Genomic DNA, 27,219 nt, shown 5'->3' on the forward strand with positions numbered 1-27,219 from the left:
CATTCTCTCTCTTATTTCCCCCCCCAATTATATATCTTGCGAAAGTAAACCAAGCCAGCAACTAAGAGCATGAGTCTTACAGAGTCTTGACTTTCCAGCACCAAGAGGTGGATGGTAAGATATTTTAGTTATAGTTGGATGTCTTGTTCCATCTCAGCCATGTCAAATGTACAGGATCCGGCAGAACAAGGCTTTGTTGAGAAGCGAAGCCAGCCCCGAGTATTCCGCTGAATTATGCCAAGTGACTCTTGTTGTGATTTGCGTGGATTAAATGTCTTAGCATGTCTCAGCCTGGTGGGACGATATCGTGGCTTCGGATCTGAATGCGTCGTCTTCTGCCCCGTCCAGGCTCACGCTACAGTCTCTTAACGCCACCTTTTTCTTTTTTTTTTTTTTTTCCCCAGCAATGAAATGCGAGGTGAGGGGGGAGTGGTTAGAGTATTTCGGAATTCCACACATTGCTTCTACTGACCCGTTCTGTGGTCCCTACTGCGACGCCCGGCTAAAGAAAAACTAAATGCTACGGGCTTAAGAGTTCACTCCACTCAGAGGTGACTATTCACTCCCCCCCCCCTTTCTCCTTTTTATTTTCTCACAACCCACCGCTCATCCTATGCAGAAGGCACAAAAGACAACCAGGGCAACCGGCGCTTACCTTCTAAAGCCTTCCCTCTCGAATACCCGCGCCTGCACACGCCACATTCCCTACAACACCTGTTTGACCTTCCCCCCACCCCGCACTGCGTTTGTCCGTTCCTTCTTTTCTATTCTTGTCTCGAGCGTCCCCCAGTCCTCAACCCCACTCTCCAAGATTTTCTCCTTTCCCTTTTTCTTTTTGCAATTTGTTAAGAACTGTCCTTACTCGTGTCAACTTTATTGCTTTGTTTGTTTTGCAGCGGTGACTGCTTAAAAAGGCAGTCCCGAGCGATGTAACATAGTCTTGATAAAGGTCGGGCTCTGACCGAAACGTCAACAAATAAATGCGTCTCTAAGAAGTGTCTACTCTCTTCAATGTTCGAATTGGCACCAAAGTTCTCGGAGAGGTTCCCGTTGCCCAAAGAGGTGATGTGAAAAACAAAAAGGTAAAAAATTAAGTTTGGTAGGGTTTGAACACAGAACCTCCAGATTGCAAGACGGGGAACGCTGCCCATAAGCCACGAGGGCTCTTTTTCTTTTTTTTTTGCCATGAGAAAGATACCTCCGTTCCTTGGTCAATCTATTGTATTCTTTGAAACAAGCCCGAAACAACAGAACACGATTTTATAGAATATTGGAACGCTATTTTCAATTGCAGTATGTACATCGGAAAATCTCGAAAAGATTTATCAGTCACTCCTGATCGCATTCGTTTACTACCGGTCAAAAGTGACGGTAGGATACCATACGGCATGATAACAGTTCTGAGGCTCAAAAGCCTTTGGAGGACAAGATTGCATTTTTTTTCACGCTGATGAAAATGTTCGCTTTACGCATGAAAATTTTATTAACAATGTGATGTTTTCGAAGCTGAGCCTGTGAAATTCAAATGGCTGAATCTCTTTGATAATTTGACTGCATTGAGGAGGTTAAGTGTGATGTGTAAAGGTATGTATTAGAACGTCATTTTGATCTTTTCCGGGTTTACCATAGTTGTATTAAAGCAGGCAATGAAGAAGAATAAAACGATAAGCCACAAAGATTTGTTATTTCAGACAGTGTAACGATGGACCTAGAGAAAGCGGTACTGTTTTACTGAATTGCATTGGAGACACGTGATGACGCGTACATGTGTGATTTTAGGCATGCTAACTGAGAACGTGAACACCACAAAAGTCCCACACCCTTAACCTGATTTATTAAGCACTCCGACTAGTGTCAGCGATGATCTCTTTACGAAAAGGGTTAGCGCCCCCTGGAAATTAAACCGCGCTTATTTAGCTGACGTGCGCAGTATTAACAGGAAGGGATCGGAAGTGTCCAGTTGTGTTGAACACTCTGCCAAAACTCGCAGTAGCTTAATCGATGAGCGCAGCCGATCGTTTCGTTAATGTCCAACACGAGGTGTTCCCGGCTGTCATTGCTACGCTGAAGCCAGGCAGACTTGTCTGTCCCATTTCCAGGAAGGTTGGGGTCCCTAGAAATAGTATTAAATTTTGGTCAGTATTGCACTCATAACAGCTGCATCCTTGCACTGCTAGTTAATAAAAACCTCAAAATTTTCTAACCTAAATAATCCTGCCCTACCTCCAGATCATTCAGCTTCGTGCAGTATTGCTGCCCAATCTTTGCGGCTACGTTACATACTTTTGTTATAGCCCTCGAGGGAAAAGGGCGTAACAGCTGTGCCTTACCGGTGCCCATCGAGAGGCTAAACCCCAACATAAGGGAAATAAAACCGCACCAGGTAGCACCAGGTACAGGACGGAGAGTGGAGACAACACGGTTTTGTTTTCCTTATGTCTCATCAACTCGCCTATACTTCTACCCTGCAAAATCTAACAATCTGGAGGTTACAAAAAGGGGTTCAAAGAGGCTATAAGGATAACGCAGTTGAGGTATTACAATGAAAATAATAGGTGTGATGTTAAAGCGAAGTTGACCAGGGAACCAACGCGCGGTAATGAAGTCAAAAGAAGAAATGTCAAAATCAAGAAGACAAGGACACAAACACGACATGTATGCGAGGACAAAATTACTGATAGACGTTAAGGGTAGGGGACTGGATTCCAAAAGCAAAGAGGCTCAGCCTCGAGTGCGACTTCATACGTAGAAGCCCGTCGTGCCGATTGTATCGTTGTATTGTATAAATGAATGAGCTCCTGGCAATCCTCAACATCACTTGGTATAATGCCAGTCATCCCCCAGCCACCGATTAGTATATTTCAGTAAATTTTATTGTTATGTAAATTTGTTCTACGTACTAAAATTTTAGCAGGGACAGAATGAAGAGAACAGGGATTACGACTAAAATGAGAAACAGACTGAGTTTTCTGCATTAGGTATGTGAAGAGAGAGTCAGCGAGGACGCATTTATTGCCGACTGTTGTTCATGCTTGTTTCTATGGAAATGGAGTTTTTGTGACTATGCGACCTCTGTCAATAAGCTCGGTGGACATAATGTGAATGACCTTTATCCGTAGCGCTCTATGAACGCGAGAATTGTTTCACCAAGGAACATTTCCTTGACCAACGACACGACAAACTGCTGGGCAATAATTAGATCTAGTTACATAGGCCTCCGCAAATGCACATCTGGTCCCCGTATTCATTTTGAAGGAGTTGCACTAGCGTGAACCACAAGGACGAAGAACGGGGAAAACACCCCAAAAACGCCAGGTTTCTTCCTTGTGTTTCGAGCTCATACTGTGTCTTCAAAATTAAGCACCAATAAGCCCAATTCCCTGCCTTAAAGCCCTAAGGCGACAGAAGTGGTTAGGTTCAACACAGTCCCTTTGTCGTGTATTAAACGCGTTAAGTCGCCCAAGGAAGGTGTGTCGAAGGTTTATCCACAGATGACTCACGCCGTTGTGCTCTATATCTGAGTGAAGCCAGCACTGCTCCTGTCTACAGCCCTGTTTACATGGACCCGATAGCGGAGGGTTGAGTTGGGGAGAGTTGAGTGGTCTCGACCCCACCAGGTTTACATGAACCCGACTCAACGAGCGCAGAACCGGTTCTGGACGAGCGGCGATTATGACGTCACCTTGCGTCGCGAGGGGAGGAAAGATGACGGCGTCAGATTCCGGTTTTTTTCTCCCGCGCATCTCTAGCGTTTTCCGCACTGTTTTCCTCTCCCACTGCCCCCCCCCCCCCCCCCCGACTTAGTCCGACCCCCTGCGCGGGAGATGACTGGACACGACCCGTCGTCTTCTCGACCCGACCCGGCGGGGTTTACATGAACACGATAACCGGTTTTCGACCCGATAACTCAACTCAACCCGCTCCTGTCGGGTCCATGTAAGCGCCGCTAAAACTGCCAAGAAAGTAGGCCAACCCGAAAATGGAAAATTAATTTTCGCAGAAAACATGGAGGGGGGGGGGGGGGGGAGAGATTCGGCGTTAGCCCGCCAACAGCATACTTTGCCTGGCGGCCGCAAGATGGATGCGCTACTGAGAAAATGTTCATTGATAATGGAGCTGGTGGAGAGATGGGCATCTTCTAACACTACAACGTTAGGGAATCCAGTGGAATACCGTCAGTGCAGGCGCACACTGACCGAAAATGACTGACATTGACCTAAATCAGGTTAGAGTTTGGGATCTTGTGTGTACTGGAGGCAAATGTGCTGTCTGCGAATGTCCTCCAAGAATTCTCGTTTCGGAAGGGAAGCATTTCAAATAAATTGAATGGCTAATAGGATGTCTGAACCTGTCAAATTTATTTACTTAATCCTCTAAGAAACACTACTGCTTCTCAGTGGCGGTGCTAACCAACAAGAATACCAAATCAGGTTTATTCTGTCAGTGCACACTACATCTTCTAAAAAAGTTTCGCCCTGATATTCACGCCCCAAATAGGCTCTTTACGTTGGTACATACCATCGATACTTAGGGATAGAATGGTAGTGCCAGTAACTGAGCACTAAGCTCCGTCAAAAATTGAGCAGGACTTGCGGCAATTCTAAGCTTTACACAGCGCGTGCATGCGTCAGATGCGCAGAAAAAAAGACGGATTCCTTCCTCCACTTCGAATAGCACAACGAGATAATCCCTATAGGCGCACTTTGAAGAGCATGTTTCTATGGTTGCGCTTTGATGGGCGTTACGCTGCGCACATCATTGACGGCGCCTGTCCGCGGCTTCCCTTAGGAATCCTCGTGCGCGTACATGTATTCTGCTTGCTTAATCAGGATAACATTATAGTGTGTCAATTATTCCACACAGATTAATTGGCAAACTGTCGTAAGCAACGCCTTTATGTGAAACACCGCTCTACCTAGACATAAAAGTCCCACTTTAACCAAGCCGTACAAACGTGCCTGCGTCGCCTATAGGGTAGCTTGCTTGACTCGAGATCCAAGGGTCGCGGTGGGTACGATCCCCATCTTGGCCTCCCATCGAGTTTGCATTTCCTGTCAACTCGGCCACGCCACGTGCTCTCATGACGTCACACAACTCTCCGCCCACCAATCAGTGCATTGCTATAGACTCGTGATGTTTCGCTCACAACGGCGACAATAATGTCGAAGCTAACACTGACGGATTGTCTTTAGAACAGGACTTTTAACGCTAACGCGTTACTAGTAAACAGGGCACGCTTGTTTTTTTAACATATTTCACGCGTTGTGTAATTGAAACTGGCAGCCGTGGCATTGTGCAAGCACGTGGTAGGCACTATAGGCGCTTTATCGTAGACAAATAGCAACAGTCATTGTTAACCGCCTTTCAAATACCCCCCCCCCCCTCTCATGTTACATCCCGCGCTTGAGGTCCAAATAAATGAATAAATATTATTTATTGCGGCGCATGATTGTGATCAGTAAGGAATGCGAGCTCCCTTTACTTGTGTCCGCACCTGTATGTTTAGTCAATATAGTGGATAGCGCGTAGAGCCAGAGGCTTTTTCCAAAACACTGATATCAATGCCCATATGCGCTGCGAAATCCCACACTGCACGCATATCATGTAAGCACTGAAACTACTTTTGTGGCTATGATTTGCGGTTGGGATTGTTTTGCGCACAACGCTGATAGAAATACGGAAAAGGCCTCCTGGCTCACGCTGCTGAACACCTTTTTTGATGCGAAAGCATTAATCCGGAGGTGCAGAGTCTAACAAAATCGTCTAACATTTGCGTGCACGTGCGTATGTCTTGTATACTAAAAACAACATCGCAGTCTATTCAAAACAGGCGATTTTCAACCTGGGTACTCGGGCTAAATAGCAGATATATCGTCTTACCGACCGAAAGAGCCCAAGTCGGTTACAACCTGGTCATTTCTTTTTGGAAACTGCAGATATGATAACGGCTTACTGCTAACATGAGCACACCAATATATGTATACGAACCCGGTCTTGGCGAAGTTTGCCCAATACTGCATGAGACGACGGCTAACAGTTGTGTCATTCTCATCGTACTTCAGGGTTTCGTTGAAGGGCTCGCCGAACACAAAGGGCACCTCCGCACCGTGCATCACACCGAACCACTGGGGCCACGGGTCGCAGGAAGCCCTGCGCGCGAACACGTATTCGTACACTGTCACTCCTGCTTGCATGAAGCTGTCCGCCCAACGCACGACTGGGCAGGTGAAGTGGTAGTCTCCTACGATCGCGTCCAGAACCGCCAGCCTATCTTTTGGTTCCGAAGGCATCACACTGTTGGTGTACTGCTTCAAGACCTCTTCCAAAGGGGGCTTTCCCAGTAAAGGCTTCAATGCTTCTACGGCAGCGGTAAAGTTGTCCTCAGTGACATTCGGATTTTCCTCTGTCTCCGAGAATCCGAAAAAGTACTGCAGGAAATAAGAACCTTCGTTCAGGTTGGAACCAAGCAAAACACTGATATTCTTTTGGAACGCCTTTTCATCGATCAAGGCCTCTGGTGATGTATTGAAGAAAGTACCGTCTTCAGTTGGAACAAAGGCGAAATCTACGACACCACCATCATTAGTTTCATTGTATATAATTTCCTTTGGGTCTTTGTCGCGGAGGCAGCTCAGTGTATCATTGTTCAAGTCTTTCGGGCATCCCAAAGCATTAGCAAGCCTTATAGCCGCTTTTCTAGAGCTGTTGTTGTCTTTGAAACCCCAGGGCGCTATAGCCGAAGCACTTTGAAGAATGACCCTCCTGAACAACCCTCTGGACAGTGGCGACAAAACATGCATGGCGACGCTGGTGGCACCGGCGCTTTCACCAAACAAAGTCACTTTGTCGGGGTCGCCTCCGAAGGCAGCAATGTTGTCTTGCACCCATTGAAGGGCCATGTGCTGGTCGAACAGGCCGGCGTTTCCGGGCAGCACTTCGTTCCCAAAAGACAGGAAGCCCAAGGACGCAACGCGATAGTTGATCGAAACCACAATCACGCGTTCCATTGCCACGATCGTCCTCGCATCGTAGACGTCTAATGTCGACGTGCCACTGTAGAAACCACCGCCGTAGATCCAGACAAGAACGGCCACAGGCGTCTGGAACGTTGGGAAGGGTGTCCAGACGTTGAGTTTGAGACAGTCCTCGCTCATGTTGGTGTTGGCGTTCCACATGACGCTGCCGCTAAAGTTGCCGTAAGTTTCGTCTACGGTCTGGACGCACGAGTTCGGCTTGGCTGTAGCGTTGAACACGTCTGTCCATGCGTCCTTAGGCGTTGGACGACTAAAGCGAAGAATTCCAATAGGAGCATTCGCGTAAGGTATACCGTAGAAGACGCGTACTGGAATACCCTGCGATGAGTTCGTGATTAATCCCCTGACCATGCCCTTGGTAGTGTTCACCACAATTTCTGGCACCTCATTTAGACTTTCCACAAGGTTGTAAGCAGTATCTCCCTGCATGGCTGATAGGCATCGCAGAATGGCGCCACTGGAGGTCAGCAGTGCGAAGATAGCGTGAAAAGATTGTGAATTTTTCTGCATCATTGCTGGCACCTGCGAGTGTAATAAATAACAAAATGTGGACACATCAGTTAGGCACCCATTCCCCCCATGTTCTGCCTGTTTATATTAGTGCTGTTGAACACTAGACAAGTGAAATATGGGAAACATGTTGCACACAAGCACTAGATGACTGTAGTTGTGTTGTCCTCGTAAGAGTATTTTTCGTAATACGTGCGACGCTCAAATTTTTTTAAACGTATTTTGTGCCCCTAAACTTCGCCATGCTATAGCTTGAAACAATTGTTGCACTGTAGTTCGTAAACAAAACGTGAGTGCTAGTAAACGTAATTTCTTGGTGTTGGCAGTCTGAGCGAAAACATTCTGCATGCGGGTGGCATATGTCCTGATCCCTGTGCACGGCGTACGCCTGATACACACATGCACAGCCCACTGGCTATACACATTTAATCATAAACCCATTTGGAAGATACAACGTAGAAGGCGAGTCAAAATTCCCTTCGAAGCACGGCCTAATATTTTTAGCAGAACCTTCTGTCATTTAGAAGCCTATGAAACTATACCGAGTATTTGAAAGGCGAGGTTGTCGCAAATGCTCCATTACACGGCATAAAAGCAGAATTTGTGTCCTGGAAACTTTTGACGCACCCTACACACAGTGGCGGAGTGTATCAGCAACTTTTCCAAAAATCGACGCCATGCATGCTGTGGTGGCGCCGCAGTAGTAACAAGGATCGGCAATGCGCACAATCCTTGGCTCCTTCTGCTGTTGTCATAGTTTTCGTAAGAAATAATTAGCAACGTTGGCGCAGTTAACGACACAGTGCGACCGAACAGCGATCTTACGCACAGAGAACTCGTTCGGCGGAATCACGCTGCGTCACATGGTACTGCGTATAGCAAGCACTTCCCGATTTTCTTCGAGATCATCGTGGGAAAGAAAGCTCCGCAGTACTGCTGCATGGCTTTATATACGTGAACGAGATCAAAAAGCCGAGAGCTATCATTAGAATGGGTTTCCGCTGTCAGCAGTTCAAAGAGAACGCTTTTAGTACAGAAACAGCAGATTGACAAGCCAAGGGAACGACAACCAAAACGAACTTAAATTATTGTTGTTACAAAAGAAAATAATAAGAATTATAGCTGACATAAAGTATGATTCTCAAACAGAAGAACTTTTTAAACGATTTGCAGTTATTAAGGTTTGTGAATATTATAACTACCGTCTTACCGTATCGTACACCACAGCTGTAAAAAAGAATAGCCTTTTTTACAACAACATCGCCACACTGAAGCCAACTGTTCAGAAATACAACACACGTCACCCAGATGTGTTCTATATACCAACCCCGCCAAACAACTATGCCCAACAGTCATTAACCTTTACTCTGCCAGTTCTCCTCAACAGTTGTGCTCATCAGTGCATCGATATAACTACGATGTCTAAAAGATGTTTGAAGCATTTGTTCTTGGGGTATAATAATCCAACAATGTGGAATATGAACAGCGTGATTTTTCTCTTGATCCGTCATTCCCATGTTCCCTTCTTATGAAACATATATGTTGGCTCGTATGACAGTATATTTGTAACGCTCCGTTATTTTGATAGTGAGATTTTTTTCCTTATTATTTTTCCTTTTTTGTGACACTGTATATATTGTCTCGCAATACAGTACGTTTGTAACTCTCATTTTGCTATTTTGATAGTGGATTGTTCCATATTATGCCTCTGCTGCTGTCATAAGTTGGGGCAGTCGCCTCGTCAAGCTGCTGGTAGCAGTAGCTTTTTGCGGCTGCTCCATCCTTGTACTTTGTGCAAAGGAAAATAAAATTTGATTTGATTTGATTCACAGTATCGATGGTCATGTTGTAGCGCAATTGTAAGGGAGACGAACTCTTTGCCCCAGGTATGAACTCACTGCCATTATAACTTCGTTTTCTTTCAAACAATAGTGGTCGGCAGATTTATTTGTGAAACTCGGTGAAACCGTAACGCTCGCAAAATAGTACAGCTTCAATTTATATGTTGGGCTTTCTTTTAGTACGAAAGCGCTCATACGCTTACCACCATTGACAAAGAAACTTGTCCAATCTCGCGCTGTCCCTCTGATTGACTAAGTTGTTTCGTGAAGTAACAACAAAATGGCCTCGAGCTGGTAATAAGCTGACTTCACGATAGCTTAACAATACGAACACTTGGCCACAAAACCTTGGCGCTGAACAGCGAGACAATATTTACTAGACAAGCTTTCGACTGGACACTTAGCGCCGTTCGATTGCAGAGTCTTCATTTCACCATGAAAATAAGCCAACCATCCGTCGTTGCCAGGCGGACGCTCTTTGCTCTGCGGGTTAACCTATGTCATTCCCATGGAAATACACAAAATAGAAAACTTACACCAACCCAAAAACTTGATGATGATGATTGGTTCACAGGAAAGGAAAGGCGCAGCATCTGTCAAACTTGTTCTGCGGACATCGAAGCGCGTCGTGCGGGAGAAAGAGAGAAAGAGGTGCCGTAGTGGAGGGCTTCGGAGTAATTTCGACCTCCTGGGGATATAAACGCGCACTGACATCGCATAGTGAGGTGAGCTCCTGCCCCTACGGGGCTGGGACAGGTGGGTCACCGCCGCTTGCGGCGGGGGCTAGCGGGCCAAATATTTTATCTTTTGCAGGCCGTCATTGCACCCGCCACCGCTTATAGGTGGTGGACGACGGCTGTTGCGGCGCGCGTCTTTCTCCCTTTTCTTTTTCTTTCTTCTCTGTTTCGTTTCTGCCTTGCCGGGGTTGTGCAGTGGTAAGACGCCCGACTACTGTGCCGGAGTACTCGGGTTCGAACCCGACCACGGCGGCTGCGTTTGGATGGAGGCGAAACGAAGAGGCGTCCGTGTGCTGCGCGATGTCAGCGCACGTTAAAAATCCTCAGGTGGTCGAAATTACTCCGTAGCCCTCCACTACGGCTCCTCTTTCTCTCTTTCCACTTTAACTCCCACCTTCCTCCCTTCCCTTACGACGCGGTTGAGGTGTCCACAGAAAACAATTGTGAGACAGTTACCGTGCCTTTTCCTTCCTATAAATCAACAAAAAAAAGTCGTTTCTGTTTGCTCGAGGCAGCGAAGGTAGCTCAGCTACAGAGCCAGTAGCAGACCCGTGCATTTCCTTTCCCTTCTTCCTGCACCCACAACAACATCGCACAGCACACGCATGCCTCTTCGTTTTGCCTCCCTCGTCACGCAGCCGTCGGCGATCGGTATCGAACCCGGCTACTCCTGCGCAATATTCGGGCATCTTAACCACTGCACCACCACGGCTTTTTTTTTTTTTCTTTATTGCCTGGTCTTGACAAGAGAAGCAAATATACAAAAATCAGTCAAATAGTATTTACAGACGCTATTTACATGTGACACGCTAAAATTCACGCATACACAACAAAGGCTCTAGCCTTGAGAGCCACTCGGGAGGTTCTGCTGTAGCTTTCTGAATTGCCAAATACCTGTCCACGCTTTCCCGAAAATAAATTCTGGCAGGCCGTGCATCTTTATCGCAATGGTAACCTGCCATTCTTGAGCGCCATATACAGTGGCGACCCATGAGCATAATTAAATCAAATGGTACCCCATCCTCACTTTCAACGCATAAGTACCAAATGCCATGCGGGTCTAGCGGAAAATCTTTCATTAACGTTATTTGCAATACGTCCCAAAAATATACTCCTTCCCAACAGTGTACAAAAACGTGGTCTATGGTTTCTGGCTTCCTGCATATTAAAGTGAGATCCCCAGGGTGTGCATAATCCCTTTTTCTCCAAAAATGTTTTCACCGGCAAGGTTCCGGTGTGCAATTTAAAAAAGAAGGTTTTTGTTCCTGGCGTCACCTGCATTCTTTTTACCCTTTTTAAAACATCTGCACCTGGGCCTCCATCGTACATGGCCCTGTACAAAAGCACAGGGAATATAATGTCACACAATGCACGATATAATTTCTTTCGTTTTACTGTAGACAAATAATCCCTTGAAAACCGCGCTGAAAGGAACCGAACACATGCTACGACTTCTCTATAGAAGCCCTTAATCCCTGCGGAAAAACCTTCCGTTGAAACCACGTACTCTGGTAGCAACCGCCTCAGCCTGACTTGGCATACAGTGCGTAAGAACGGGTCGGTCGTGTCTCTAAAAAAAAAAAAAAAAAAAAAAAAAAAAACGACTGACCTGCTGTCGCAAAAACACGTGGCCCAATCTTAGCCCATCATCTTTTACTCGTCTGAACAAGTTAGTCCGGCTGCAGCGCTTCCATTCAGATGTCCAGACAAATACAGCGAAAGTCTAGTGCAGTTTCTGAATATTTAACCGAGAACAGTGAAACACCTGCGTAACATACCAGAGCTTACTGATAAAGAACAAATTGCAAACTGTGGCCCTTGCAAAAATAGATAGGTTGGTCCCTCTCCACTTTTCAGCTTTACCCTTTATCTATTTAGCCTGCCCTCTCCAATACTGTTCACTGTCATGGTATAAGCCGTATGCGGAACTCCCAAGTACCTATCTGGTGTCATCGTCCAAGGCACACATGCAAACCGTTCAGGCGTAGATGGCCACCTTCCATGCCAAAGTCCGAGGCATTCCGACCAGTTAACTCCACTACCGGTGACGCGACTGAATTCGCGCAAACACTTCCCAGCTTGGCTTATGCCCCCCTCATCATCGGTAAAAACAGCGATGTCGTCTGCATATGCTAAAAGCTTTACTTCGGCTGCTTGTACATTGAATCCCTGAATGCTATTATTCTTGAGTAACTTCAAACAAAGGGTCTCTATATAAATGTTAAATAAAAGAGGGCTGAGGAGACAGCCCTAGCGTACGGAGCGCTGTACACTGATGGGGTCCCCTAAACAATTGTTAACAATCAATCTTGTCGTGCAGCTCCGGTAGGCCAAAGCCACGCCCTCACGGACAACAGAACCGACATTCACATGGTCTAAAATGGCAAACATTAGTTCGTGATGGACACAGTCAAATGCCTTTGCTAAGTCAGTCTGGAGAAAGGCAACCCGACCATTACTGTCATCACAGTATTCTAATACACTGCGCGCTTTATGGATATTGGTGAAAATGGAGCGCCCTTTGATCCCACACGTCTGATGAGGCTCAACTATGTCTCTAATCACGGTCTGCAACCTTCGCCCTAGAACCTTCATAAAAATTTTGTACTCCACGTTTGTGAGCGCTTTGGCCGGTATGCAGTAACCAGTCTTAACTTACTTATTTCATTTGTTTTCGGAATGAGCACAGTTATGAGACGACCCGTATGACGGAGGAAGAGCCTTTTCTTTGAAGGCTTCGTTAAAGATTACAGTTAGGACAGGGGATATTTCGTGTTTAAGTACTTTATAAAGAGTCGCACTGAGCCCATCCGGTCCAGGGGATTTGCCGGGGTTTAATTCATCAATTGCGCGCTCCACCTCCGTTTCTGTTATGTCCAATTCTAATCTCTTTTGTTTCGTCGTCGAGACGCGGTAGCTCAGCTAGAAACTCATCCCTAAATGTACCTAATAACATCTACCGGGTGTGATGCGAAGAGCTCCTGGTAATGTTCGAAAAACGCTGTTTTGATATGATTCATGTCTGTTGATAAAACCCCTCCCCATTTTATTCCTTCGATGTGATTCCTTTCAGCACGAGCTTTTTCTAAACCGAGCGCTCTTTTCGGTGGCGCTTCGCCTGCAGCTGTGTCTTCGGCCCTCGCCCTAACCAGCGCTCCCCGCTAACGTTGTTCTTCAATTAGTTCTAACTTTTGTTTGGTTTTCCTTATGTCCTCCATCCATTCACCCGGTGCTCGGCTTTCCTGTTTTACCATTTTTATGAAGCAGTGTCCTTAACTGCACTTCATGTTGTTTCTCTTCGTGACATACAATAGCAGATCTTTCAATTGCTTTTAATTTAAAGGCTTCTTTACAGAGCTCCCACTGTTGCCAAACCTTCATGTTTTTTCGTGGATCTATTTTTGCAAGTTTCTTCTCTTACTGCTCGACAGTACAATTCGTCCTCAAGTAGCTTGTTGTTTAACTTCCACATTTCCCACGAAAAACCATTCCCCCGCTTAACAATGCCTACGCAACAATGAATCATACAATGGTCTGAAAACGACACCGGTACTATACTTCATACCTGTTGCATTGTGATATGATATCGACAGAGGCATAGATGCGATCTAACCGTGCATGGCTTGAGCCCTGGAATCACGTATACTTTACTGGCGCGTTCTCCCTCCAGACTCATCTGTGTGTGATTATGTGCGTATGAGTTAACTTTTCTTAAGGACACAGGGTTGATCAATACCCTTTAAAACTCATCTGTGTGTGCTTATGTGCGTGTGAAAGTGTGCGACACCGATTCTCTTTTTTTCTCATTTATTTCCCCTTCCCCTCCCACAATCTGTCACCCTCATCCCTCAACCCTCATCAGGAGTAGCCTGCTAGGCTTACCACCAGGCAAACATCTCCTGTTGCCATTAAAATATATATATCTCTCTCCCTCCAGACACTCCGTAACGTCTTCCAGGTTATATATGTCATTATTCTTAACAGCACTTCAGTGCTCCTGTCACGGAAAGCGCGACTGCTTGTCTTGTCACGCGCGTTTAGCACACCAGTCGTAATCCCCCATAACTATAAGCCGTCTCTCTGTCCGAAAGCGCTCTTCGATATTTTAATGCGGTAGCGTTAAGGAGCTCGTGTCGCAGAAAAGCCGGTGTCGGCGGCGGCGTTGGCCGTGAGCGATAAATCCCGGCATGCACTTCATAAATAAAAAGGAACTTCCAGGATGGGCTGGGTGGGAATCGAACCAGGGTCTCCGGAGTGTGAGACTGAGACGCTACCACTCAGCCATGAGTTCTTTTTTTTTTCTTTATTGCCGGCTGTCATACCCATAACCAAGGTTGACACACAAATTGAACTGAACACTCCAGCTTGTGATGTTCACGTAAATATGACACAGGTAAAAAAGCCGTTGACCCTATTGGGGTTGACGTTGTCGAGTTAATATTCTTTCAACTCTACCAATGGTTCAACTTTCACCACCCATGCTGGGACTGCACTCATCGCTTTGTGCATTTCAACAAAGGTGTACATACACTCGCGAAAGTAGAGCCTTGCAGGGCGAGCTTCAGGGTCAACGTGGAAGCCCGCCATTCGGGACCGCCAAAGACTGTGTAATCCTAGCAACATTACGGTGTCTAGGGGTACATCATCTTCATTATCTGTCGGCAGGAACCGGATTCCGTGTGGATCTAAAGGTAATTCTTTTTTAAGTGTTCTTTGTAATACGTCCCAAAAATAAGCCCCCTCCCAGCAGTGCAGAAAAACATGGTCTATTGTCTCTGGTTGTTTACATATTAGACATTGTGAACCCCAAGGCAGATAAAAACCCTTGTCTTCGAAAAATGTTTTCACCGATAATGTACCTGTATGTAGCTTAAAGAAAAACGTCTTTACCCCCGGAGAAACTGGCATTCTTTTCACGCGTTTTAATACATCTTGACCTAGACTCTCGCTGTACAAGGCTCTGTACATAGGAAGAGGAAAAAGGTTGTCACAAATATCATTGTACAGTTTCTTCTTTTTGACTGTACTCAAGTATTCTACCGAAAAACGAGCAGTTAAAATTCGGACACTGCTTACTATTTCTTCAAAAACTTGGAAATTCGCCCTTGAATTCTTCTCGTAGAGACAACAAAATTGGGCACTGCCCGCACGAGCCTTACTTGGCACGCAGTACGTAAGAAAGGGTCTGAGACGTCACGGAGGAAAATAAAACGATTAACCAGTCGGCGTACAAATAGATGAGCAAGCCCAAGTCCACCTTCTCGAACCCGGCGAAACACGTTATCTCGGCTACACCTTTACCATTTGGATGCCCAAATAAAAACTGAAAAAACTCTATGAAGCTTTTGTACATTTAACCTGGAACAATGAAGTACCTGCGTGATATACCACAACTTTGCCACAAAAAAAAACAGATTGCACTCAGTGGCTCGTGCGAAGATAGATAGCGGCGCCCCTTTCCACTTGTCGACCTTCTCGCTTATTTCTTGAGCTTGGGCACGCCAGAGTGAATCACTGTCTTCATAGCATTCCAAAGGTACGCCCAAATACTTCACCGGTTTTGTGACCCAGGTTACGTTGGCAGAAACATTGGGTGTCGATGACCACTCCCCATGCCAGAACCCTAAGCACTTTCCCCAGTTTACTGGGCTTCCTGAGATCGCACTGAATTCTTTCACTATCTCAACAGCCTTGAGTACACTTTCTTTGTCCAAGCAAAAAAATGCTACGTCATCTGCGTACGCCAAGAGTTTCACCTCGCACATATGCAGTTGGAAGCCCTGGACAAATTCGCTTCGTATATTAGACAAGCACAAAGTTTCTATATAAATACAGAACAGAAGAGGGCTGAGGGGGCAGCCCTGGCGCACCGAGCGTTGCACATTTATTGGATCGCCCAGTTCCTTGTTGACAATCAATCTCGTGGTGCAGTTTCGGTACGCCAGGGCCACGCCCTCTCTGATAACAGAACCCACGTTGATATAGTCCAAAATAGAAAACAAAGCATCATGAGAAACACAATCAAAAGCCTTTTCCAAGTCGAGCTGAAGAACCACGACCCTAGCTCAAACAGCGTCGCAGCACTCCAGCACGCACCTCGCCATATGTATATTAGTAGTTATGGACCGTCCTTTGATGCCACAAGTCTGATGGGTGCCGACTATCTCGAATTACTGTCTGCAGCCTGGCCGCAAGAACTTTCATTAGAATTTTGTAATCAACATTTGTTGGTGATGTAGGCCTGTATGATGTCACAAATCTTAATTTCTCCGTTTCATTAGTTTTAGGTATTAACACAGTGTGTGGCGTGGCAAACGAAGGCGGCAACACCTTAAGGTGGAAACCTTCGTTAAAAACTTCTGCCAACAGCGGGAATAACTCTTCCTTAAATGCTTTGTAGAAAGCTGCGCTCCAACCGTCAGGCCCTGGCGACTTCCCTGGGTTTAGGTTTTCTATTGCTCGTGCTACTTCTTGCTCAGCCACAAGTTCGATGCTTGAAAGCGGTACAAAATCGCTTCTAGTGAATGCGGTGTTGCCTTAGAAACGTGCCGTAGAACGTTATACTGCGGTGTATATCGGTAATTATGAGCATGTTGCTTACAGAAGTCGCAGTTACACGAGTAGCGAAGTACGAAGTACGAAGTACGAAGGCTCTGCATGTGCGCTCTGCGCACATGCAGAGCCATATTGCGGCAAACACAGAAGAACCCCTCCTCGCAATGTGCGGCGCTGCCCCGACACGTGGCGCGCCACTCGCCCTTGACGTTTCGCCGTGCACCTTCACGGGTTGTAGAATCAAGCGTCTTTCCTTTCTTTAGATCACTATCTTCGCTCACCCGCTTCTCCCCTTCGGGCCGCGCGGGTACCGGTGCGAGGATGCCCCAATACCCTCGTGTTTAATAAGTTTTCTCGCTCTCTCCCCTTCCAACATCCAGCGTGCGTCACTCGAACAGTGGTGTTTAGGCGACGCGGCTCCTCTTTCCGCTCACAGCGCGATTGCTAGGTGCAGCGTCTGATGCCGGACGCCTCTGACGTGATAATTAGAAAAAAGTTGTACAGTGCACTTAGAAGTGTTGAGTATGAATAACGCTATCGCGTTCCACTCTTGAAGGCGAAGCTTAAGCATCCTCCAAATTTTTCAAAGAACATGGCGCGGTCATAAACCACATTGGGCGCATACACGCACACAACTCGCCACTCAATGCCTTTCAGCGAAAAATCGAGGTAAGCACATCGTCCCGTCATGCACGAATGATGCGCCTGCACCTCTAGCCCAGGCAGTTTCTTTACAAAAACAACACAACCAGCCGATGTGCCAGCAGCGTGACTAACTACAGCGAAAAACCTAGACGTGAAACGTCGCATCATACTCTCGGTCTCTTCTTCACCGTCAACTTTCATTTCTTGCACAGCCAGTATATCTATATCGTAATCCATTAAAAGCCTGTAAAGCTGACTTTGTTTCATTTTACCTGCCAAACCTCTAAGATTTAAGGTGGCCACTTTAAACGGAGATGCAGAAGCCATTTTTTGATACAAAGAAGAGGCTAAAAGCACGATGCTTACCTCCGGCGTCTAGCATGTCGCTAGACGTTGCCTTCGCCGCCGGTATCATCCGGCGCTTGCCTCTGGTTAAGAGGCAACTTGTGGCTGGAACGCTTGTCTGTCTGCGTATTGGTCCGCGAGCGCTGACTGGAACGCCGTGCTTGGGGCGCCTTCGCCGGTGGTTCCTCGGCACTATGCTCTGCCATCGTGTCGTCTTCGATCTTGGTCTCGGCACGCGGACGCTTCGCGGCGGTGATGACAGTCGCGCGGGCGTCTCTCTTGTCGCGGTCGTCGCTGGGAACCTTTGCGTCGACATTCAAAGGCTCCGCTAAGCTCGCCCAATCTTCTGTCTTGGCCTGATCCGTAGATGATGGGTCACTAAATTGTGTCCCTCTTCCTGGTGCGACAGCGGTGGCGATGTTGCTGCTCGAACCCGCTGCCTCAAACGTCGCTTCTGACGGTTTACCCGCGTCTTCAGCTCCACTTGCTGCTTCTTCCGCCTCGATATCATCGAGCTGCACTTCGGTCGGACTTCGCGGCCCGCTACCCCAGCTTGGGGCCGGAGGGGACCGCACATCAACCCAAGCACTCCACACACTTCTGTGACGCTATACCACCACCTTTTATGCCGTGTGGCAAACTCAGCGCCATAAATAAATAAATAAATAAATAAATTCTTCCGCCTCGACGACATACATAAGCTCCGCAGAGTCGCTCGCCGCCACACGCCCGATAGCCGACGCGTAGGTATTGTTCTACTCAAACTTTCGTGGCCAGCTCGGCTCATTCATCAGGGGCGACAGATGTGTATGCCAGCCGCAGCAGGCAGCGGCCTCCGCTTCCCCTTTTCCAACACGTGGCGTAGTCCACGGAGGGTAGCTATTCCCGGATTCCTGGCCGTGGAGCCCAATCTTTTCAAAAGATGACACGTCGAGTGATGGTTCATCCTAGAGTTACTGTATATTACACATAGTAACTCTAGTTCATCCGACTCGCAGCGGCGATAGTGAATGGGAATCCGGGAACGCTATAGATACTCCGCGCTTACACCAATGAACTACGCCAAGTGTTGTTGGGAAAGTGAAAGCAAAAGCCGCTGCCCGTAGCGGCTGGAATGCACATCAATCGCCTCTGATGAAGGGACCGAGTTGGTCTCGAAACATTGGGTACATTGGGTAGGATAATTAGAAAAAAAAAATCTAGAGGGCATTTTGGACCACTAAAGTGCGATGGGGCGAAAGCCATTATAGTGCGGTGGATCGTAGTCCTCCACTACGGCACTTCTATATCCCTCTCTCCTCTCACTCACACCTTCCCCCCTTCCTTTACGACGTGTGTCCGCGGAGAATTGTGACGGTGGGCAACATTCGGGGGTGGCTACTCCTGGCCCTTCGGGGCTGGGGCTGGTAGGTCACCGCCGCTTGCGACGGGGGCTAGCATGCATGCCACCTAATGTTTATCTGTTGTAGGCCGTTATTGCATCCACCACCGCGTCTTTCTCTTCCTCTTCTTTTTCTTTCTTCTCTATTTTCTCTTCTATCGGCACGTGGGTGGTGCAGTGGTAAGACGCCCGACTACTGTGCCGGAGTACCCGGGTTCGAACCCGACCTCGGCGGTTGCGTTTCGATGGAGGCGAAACGAAGAGGCGTCCGTGTGCTGTGCGATGTCAGCGCACGTTAAAGATCCCCAGGTGGTCGAAATTACTCCGTAGCCCTCCACTACGGCTCCTCTTTCTCTCTTTCCACTTTCACTCCCACCTTCCTCCCTTCCCTTACGGCGCGGTTGCGGTGTCCACAGAAAACAAGTGAGACAGTTACTGCGCCTTTCCCTTCCTATAAATAAATCAGTTTTTAAATCAGGCAGCAGAGGTGACTCAGCTACAGACCCAGTAGCAGGTCCGTGCATTTTCTTTTCTTTCTTCCTACAGTCGCAGCAATTGTGACAGATACTGCGCCTTTTCTATCTTGTAATCAATTTCAAACGCCGCTGATGCCTGCTGTACAACTCCTCACAGGCCTGTTGTAGGCCGTTATTGCATCCACCACCGCGTCTTTCTCTTCCTCTTCTTTTTCTTTCTTCTCTATTTTCTCTTCTATCGGCACGAGGCAGCAGAGGTGACTCAGCTACAGACCCAGTAGCAGGTCCGTGCATTTTCTTTTCTTTCTTCCTACAGTCGCAGCAATTGTGACAGATACTGCGCCTTTTCTACCTTGTAATCAATTTCAAACGCCGATGATGCCTGCTGTACAACTCCTCACAGGCATCTGGGTCTTCTGTTTGCTGTGCGGTGCAGAGGAAGAGGCAAATCTTTTCTCAAACATTGTCGGAAATTACGGCGTGGACGTCATGCTCGAATCAGAAGTTTGACTATTGTAAACGGTTGTATACGCGCCGTAAAATACATCCGTGTCCTAACTATACATAGTTGTATTCTATTGCATACTGAGATAGGCTGTCGGTAGCAGTTCGTATAGTCTATTCAGTGTTCTTTAAACGTGTAGATATATATAAAAAAACAAAAATAATTCCCATCATATCTCAGAGTAATCAGTGACTGCTCAGTAGTAAAGCAGTCAAGACCTACGAAACTGGAGCAGTCGGAAGAAGGGTGCAACTCTGACCATTACGCCCCAGTGTATGGGTGTGACAGCCGTACTTTGCACCCGTTTGAGAGTAGCAAGTTCGCGATTTACAGTCGCGAAAATGCTCTCCAATGTATTCTCTACAACGGATACAAATTTGGAAGGCCATACATGCACCATCGAGTACTCTAAAACACCAAATCCCACCCCACCCCTATAGCAAGGTTCAAAGGTATGGCTGTAAATAACATTGAGGCTTACCTTTTCCAACGTCCAGAACGCTCACTTAACAGTCGTTGGGGTACGAACTACCAAGAGACGGGCGACCTTACTTCCTAAAACCAATGCGCGCCGCTAGATGCGTCACCTTTTATACAAGGCGCTCGTGTTGGAAAACATATGTCGGTACAATTGTGTTATGTGCTTTATACTCTATAAACTGCAATGCCGGGGATAGAAGAAACGGTCGTGTTCTATACGAAGCTGTAGAAATTTTAGCGCAATCACAACAAATAAGGCTTCATTTTTCTTCTCTCAAGCCGTGCTCATCCAATTGTGTCACCATCTTTGACGGATCGCGGCTGTGCAAAGCGTCGTCAGAGAAGCAGTCCTGAGGTCATTGTCATTATCATCTAGTTATTTAAGAGCCAGTGAAATGGCCTCTGCTCGATATACAATTATCTCTCTCTAGTTTAGTTGCACTTCAGCAATTTTTTCCTGATGCTTCATACGCTGCAAATGGATGTGTGTAGGGAAAGTATCGCCCGCTCTCCGGCGGCATCTTCTTGGCCTGCGATAATTCCAGCTTGTGTGGTGGTAGGGCAAGCATACCCTCATTGAATCCGTGAGAAATTTGTAAGTGTTGAAAAATACATTTCTCATGTCTGCATGTCTCCAATGTAAAGCAAAAAAAAATTGCAGCCGTATACGTTCAACGTTTCTTCCTCTATGAGTGCTCTATGAGTCCTCTATGAGTGCTCTATGAGTCCTCTATGAGTCCTCTTTGAGTCCTCTGTTTGCTCTTACGACTGGAATCTTGTTGAACCCATGCAAGACGAAATGAGTTTTAAAATGAAAATTAAAGTTATTAGTGTATACCAGGAATAATTGAGCGTCAGCTGTGGCGTGAGGGCAAATAATATGTTTAATATATTTCTCTTTTTCTTTCTCGGAATCATGTAGCTGGCGATGATTCCGGAATTGATCAGGATTGCGGTGATACAATGGAGCGAATTTCTTTTCAAAAATATTTTACAAGTTGCAACAGTGATAGTCCGCAAGCAGTTCTCTTTCGATTCACTCAGTTGAGTGTATATGCCTGAAACAGGTAACACGTACGTTGCATATTTGCAGGCCTAGGCACTCGAGACTGGGTTTACCCCAAAAGGTGCAGTGGGGTTAGCGAAGCCTTTTCCAAGCATGCATGCCTAACAAAGCTGGAATCCGTGTTGGGGCACGTGTCTGGCATGAGTTTGGAACCTACTAACCCCTGCAGTCGAGGCGATGCGCCCAAGCCACTAGACCGCCCGTCGACTCCTATCCTCCTCTTCTTCTACCTTGATAAATGGCACACCCACGAAGGGGATGGGCCAGGGTTCAGTGTGGACTGCCAAATGTCCTACAGATACTGAATTAGTGTATTAAATTAATTTAGCGCTTTCCTTGACTATACTTACACCTTTTCATCGCCTTCTTTAACAATGTAGTGAAGCCTAGGAACGAGCTAATAAAAGATCATGCTCTAAAATTACCTTGCGGTGAATAGTGGGAAACTAGGTACTTTTACGGCACATGGGAGTAGGAGGCTGATTCAGACAAATCAGGCTATTTTCAGGTTAATAAATAATAAAATAATAGTAACCAGACGCTGGTGACTGCGTCTGGTAGCGTCGCAAAAACTGCCAACAATGATCAGGTATCACTTCAAACCGACCTAAACAAAATTGAAAACTTGTTTCACACAGCGAGGCTCGACGTTGCCAAGTGCAAATACGTACATAAAGGTAACAAAGTCGCTCTAACACCAACGGTGCGCATTCACTGAACGGAACCCCACTCATCCAAGTCTATATCAGTATCTTGGAATCTATATATAATCGCCATGTCTAATGACGCACACCACTAAGATTGCTCTTGACACATCGTTATCACTCGTTATATCAAACGGCACCTGGATTTCCCCGTTTTTCATCCGCAGCCTGGCCTATAAGGGAGCTTCGTCAGTACCAGACTAGAATTTTCATCCCTAATTCGGAATCCACACCAAGTCTATTTAGGTATTTTTCAGTCTATATAAGCCGCCATAAGACGTACAACCGGTTTTATACTACGTCCAGCTGACAACAGCTCCAGCATTGCCAATTTAAATTACCTCTCGACATCGAGGCTCTCGTGCACAGACGAAAAATGCACCGTTAATCGTTCTTCCGTAAATTGGTCTATTTTCCTTGACTTCGAGACTTCATTCTTTTCTCTCCCTAACGCGCCACCTAGTCAACTCCATGAGCACTTTAAGACTGCATGGATACTCTAGGCTTTTATTAAGTCATTTCTCCCTCTCGCCCTTGCAGCTATAACGTAATTCATAACCCGAATACATTGTCCTTGAACGCGATAGGGGTATACTCCGGCAAATGCTGTGTTCCTTTGCGCTTTAGTTTTGGTTGGTTTTGTTGTATGATTAATCGCAAATGCCTGCTCTATTTATGTGCTTATGTTTTTCTTCTTTCCCTCCAGAAATCCTCCAGAATATGATCGTTTCGCTGTTTGTGACCTATAATCTTGCATGTGATTCTAAAATAATATTCCTCGCAGGGGTCTCTAAGCGCTATTAAATGGTGACGACGACGACGATGATGATGATAGCACACATGCCGTATATGCCAGTACAACACTAGAACATATATACTATGTACTATATAACACTATATACTATATAGCATATCCATTTAGAGGACAACACATACGCGCGCCGCGCCACCTGAGGCAGTCCGTGGAAAGGTCAAGAAACGTAAGAACCACGAGGGGCATTCCAGATTCCCCAGAAAACAACGTACCGGGAAGCAAAGCTCGAACTATACGTACGTGCAGTCCTTTGCTGGCGGGCTAACATCACAAGCTGATCGCAGCGGCTGAACTGAGTGATATTTCTGAACGCTGCTTGCTGTGCACGGCTTCAAGGCACACCAGGTCGTGCATATACGTTGCCGGCTACTAAACAATAGGCCGTATCATTTTACTTTTTTTTTTCATGGGTGTCAAAAGAAATAACGAGGCAGTCAGTCCCTTAAAGGCGCGAGTACATTGTGTGTTATTAATGAGTGAGCTTGATCGATGGGCGGATGCGGTGGAGCAGTTTGCGACGTGATGCGCTGAGTGATGGGACGGTTATCGTTTGCAGATATGGCAGCCTTAATGCCGATTGGCGCGTAAGCGGCGAGGCCGTTAAATGCCGGCTGTTTCGAAGTTGCCCAAGGAATAAAACTCGTACTTCGTCCTCTCACACCTCTCACAGGCCTACGCACGTGGAGCTCTAATTCGAAGTGTTTCCGTTTTCACTTCTTTTGTTCCTCTATATGCCCTATTTTCCTTTGTAAGCATATTGTGTCTCTTTAGAGATTTTAGATCACTTTAGATAGTTTTCTCTCAGACGTATTTTTTTCCAAATTGCGGTAAGGCAGCATTCCGGGACAGTACAAAATTAGTTGTTGCGACCTCTGATTGTCGTACGTATTGAAGCCCTTTGTAGAAATCTACAACCCGTCTTTAAGATGTTTACAAGAAGTATTTGCATGACATTGCGTAGCGCGAAAAAGTGGCAAAATCTGCTGAGTTAAAACATTAGTACAAAATCTTAAGGGTATCTTGAAATGCCTTGGAAGGATTCTTAAAGGTGTATTGCTTACCTTATCAAGACATGTTGTAAATACACTCATGTTCAATTGAGATGTATATAGAACGGCTTGTCCTTCAGCCCCTTGTAGGCTTATAGAATTTGTTGTGGAGGTATCTGCAAAATATCTTGCTAAACACTGCGTTGCCCAGAAATGCGAGAGCATACGCTACGCCAGAATAGGACCGAAGATGTTGTAAGGTGATGACTTGAGAGCAATTGATGATGACTTGCACGTGTAAGCAAGCTGTCTTATAAGCATTAAGTAAATGTCTCGAGGATGGGCTGAAACGTTTACAAAATGGCTTGGTCATCCTGGCAAGAAGCCTTGTAGCTGTCCAGTAAAAAGATATTCAGTTGAACATAATAAAAAAGGGTGTGATGTCCATGACATAAAATATTCTTGCCCCAGGCAGTTTACGTGTGAGCATGTTTTCGTAAAACATGAATTGAGCCTTTTCGGGTTTGTTTTCAGTTATGACGCAACACTTCAATTCTCTTCTGGTTGAATGTGAAGATTGCACCACAGCTTCACATACGCTCACGTAGTCCAAGCCCTCTTGCGAGAAAGTTCTCTATAGTTTACTGAAGCAGGATCTGTTGAAAGCAACTTGTTTAAGCCAACTAATAAGATTGCGTCAGTGAAGATCTAAATATTTCTTTTTGTAGACAACTTTGAGACGTTTTGGTAAAATGACTTCAAGACAGAATAAACAGCTTTTTGAAGATATTGTCACGGTGTTGGCGACTAAAGCTAGTTTATCAGAGCCGGTGCAGGTGGAATACGTCTGGTACGTCCTGCGAGTCCGGAGCCGATTCACTTCGTCCTTTTTTTCCGAGCGCCACTTCAACGTCTTTCGCTCCGAGCGCCCCCTGGCATTCCTCCCTCCTTAAGCGTGACGCACACGGCACACAGGTGGACAAAAGCAAACGAAAAAAAAAGAAGTTTGCAGATGCCGGCTTTCAGTTACCGCGTAAAATACGGCTTCATGCGTAGGACATGAACTGTCTCTGGACGAGGTAGCCGACGGCCTCTCTGCTCTGGGACATCTGGGAGCACCTCATAGTTAACGTCGCTGAGGCGCCGCAAGATTTTATATGGTCCGAAGTAACGGCAAATCAGCTTTTCTGATAGGCCACGGCGTCGAACAGGAGTCCACACCCACACCTGGTCCCCGGTGCTGTAGGAAGCTTGTTTGTGGCGGAGGTTGTACCGGCGCGAATCCCTGTCCTGTTGCTGTGCGATGTGGACGCGTGCTAGTTGGCGTGCTTGCTCAGCATCTTGGGCAAAGTGTTCGGCGTCGGTAGAAAGTTCGGTATCTGTTTCGCAAGGGAGCATTGCGTCCAGCATCGTCCGAACCTCCCTGCCGTAAACTAGGCGAAACGGCGTGAAGCGTGTCGTCTCTTGGACTGCCGTATTGTACGCGAATGTCACATATGGTAGGATAGCATCCCAAGTCTTGTGCTGGGCGTCGACATACATCGCCAGCATGTCCGCAATGGTCTTATTAAGCCTTTCCGTCAGCCCGTTCGTCTGCGGATGGTAAGCAGTAGCTTTTCGATGCGCCGTACCGCTGAGATGAAAAACTTCGGCCATCATTTGTGAAGTAAAGGCAGTCCCTCTGTCAGTAATAGTACAGGTCGGAGCACCGTGCCGCAGCATGATCTGGTGTACAAAGAAATGGGCAACTTCAGATGCTGTACCACTAGGTAACGCTTTGGTCTCGGCATATCGAGTCAGGTAGTCTGTGGCGATGATTATCCAGCGGTTGCCCCCGGAAGATCGAGGGAAAGGACCGAGAAGGTCTATGCCGACTTGATCAAACGGTGCGCGTGGTGGCATTATGGGCACGAGGAGGCCTGCGGGCTTTGATTGCGGAACCTTCCGACGCTGACATTGCCGACAGCTCTTAACATAGTGCTTGACAACAGTGGCAAGGTTGGGCCAGTAGAATGTCTTTTGTATTCTAGCAAGTGTGCGAGTATAGCCCAAGTGGCCAGAAGTTGGTTCATCGTGGCACGCGGAAAGGATTTCCTCTTGCAGAGCTGCGGGTACCACGAGGAGGTAGGTTCTCGATTCGGATCTAGAGCTGTGCTTATAGAGTACACCATTTCTCAGGCAGAAAGTTGATAGGCTCCGAGAAAAGCACTTAGGTATTGTGGCTGGCTGACCTTCTAAATAATCGATCAGGGCTCGTAACTCTGGATCAGCACGCTGCTGATGAGACATATCTGAAGCATCAACAGCTCCGAGAAAACTGCCAGAGTCACCCTTGTGTGGTGAAGCGAGCTCGACGGGCGCACGAGAGAGCGCGTCAGCATCTTCATGCTTATGTCCGTACTTATAGACTATAGTGAGGTCAAACTCCTGTAGGCGAAGGCTCCATCGCGCCAGGCGGCCGCATGGGTCACGCAGGTTGGCCAGCCAACACAAGGAATGATGGTCAGTGACCACTTTAAATGGGCGACCATAAAGGTAGGGGCGAAATTTTGCAGCAGCCCAAATAATGGCGAGGCATTCCTTCTCAGTAGTTGAATAGTTCATCTCCGCGCGGGATAAAGCACGGCTGGCATAGGCGACGACTCGTTCCACACCCTCTTGACGTTGCACGAGAACCGCCCCAAGGCCAATGTTACTGGCGTCAGTGTGGATTTCTGTCTCACCGTGCTCATCGAAATGGGCTAGAATAGGCGGCGATTGGAGACGGAGACGCAACTCGGTAAAAGCAGCTTCTTGCTCGTGACTCCAAACAAAAGGGGCGTCTCCCCGGGTGAGCCGAGTCAGCGGTTCAGCAAGATCAGCGAAGTTATCGATAAAACGACGGTAATAACTGCACAAGCCGAGAAATCTGCGAACAGCTTTCTTGTCACGTGGAATCGGAAATTCCGCAACAGCAGTAAGCTTGTCAGGGTCAGGCTTCACGCCGGCAGCGCTTACGACATGACCGAGGAATTTAAGCTCTCGGTAACCAAAGTGACATTTCTGTGGCTTAAGTGTCAAGTTAGCGGATCGAAGGGCTTCAAGTACTGACAGCAGGCGCTGAAGATGTTGTGCAAACGATTCTGCGAAGACCACCA

At 46.8% G+C, this 27,219-nt stretch overlaps 1 protein-coding gene across 2 annotated transcripts; it reads right to left on the reverse strand.

Annotated features, from left to right (window-relative positions):
- Positions 1-1,294: 1,294 nt before the first annotated feature.
- Positions 1,295-23,436, reverse strand: LOC146178518 (acetylcholinesterase-like). 2 transcript variants are annotated; one of them, XM_084578341.1, is made up of 3 exons: positions 23,306-23,428; positions 5,989-7,556; positions 1,295-2,113 (listed from the first exon to the last, which is right to left on the reverse strand). In XM_084578341.1, the coding sequence occupies exons 2-3, from the start codon at positions 7,545-7,547 to the stop codon at positions 1,933-1,935; spliced, it is 1,740 nt and encodes a 579-aa protein (XP_084434467.1). In that variant the 5' UTR covers positions 7,548-7,556; positions 23,306-23,428; the 3' UTR covers positions 1,295-1,932. The 2 variants fall into 2 exon arrangements, with proteins under 2 accessions (XP_084434467.1, XP_084434466.1); XM_084578340.1 differs by having other exon boundaries at positions 1,473-2,113; positions 23,334-23,436.
- Between the last annotated feature and the right edge of the window lie 3,783 nt (positions 23,437-27,219).

Source organism: Amblyomma maculatum, chromosome 9 (assembly GCF_055883805.1).
Source record: "Amblyomma maculatum isolate TAMU_Amacu chromosome 9, ASM5588380v1, whole genome shotgun sequence".
Classification (NCBI taxonomy): domain Eukaryota; kingdom Metazoa; phylum Arthropoda; class Arachnida; order Ixodida; family Ixodidae; genus Amblyomma; species Amblyomma maculatum.

What these genes read in the sequence shown, in the direction of transcription:
- LOC146178518 (XM_084578341.1), bottom strand. Translation starts at nt 7,547, where the DNA reads ATGATGCAGAAAAATTCACAATCTTTTCACGCTATCTTCGCACTGCTG. An exon ending in GCAAACTTCGCCAAGACCGG is followed by an intron (nt 2,114 to 5,988) that starts GTTCGTATACAT and finishes TACTATTTCTAG; the next exon opens with GGACCCCAACCTTCCTGGAA.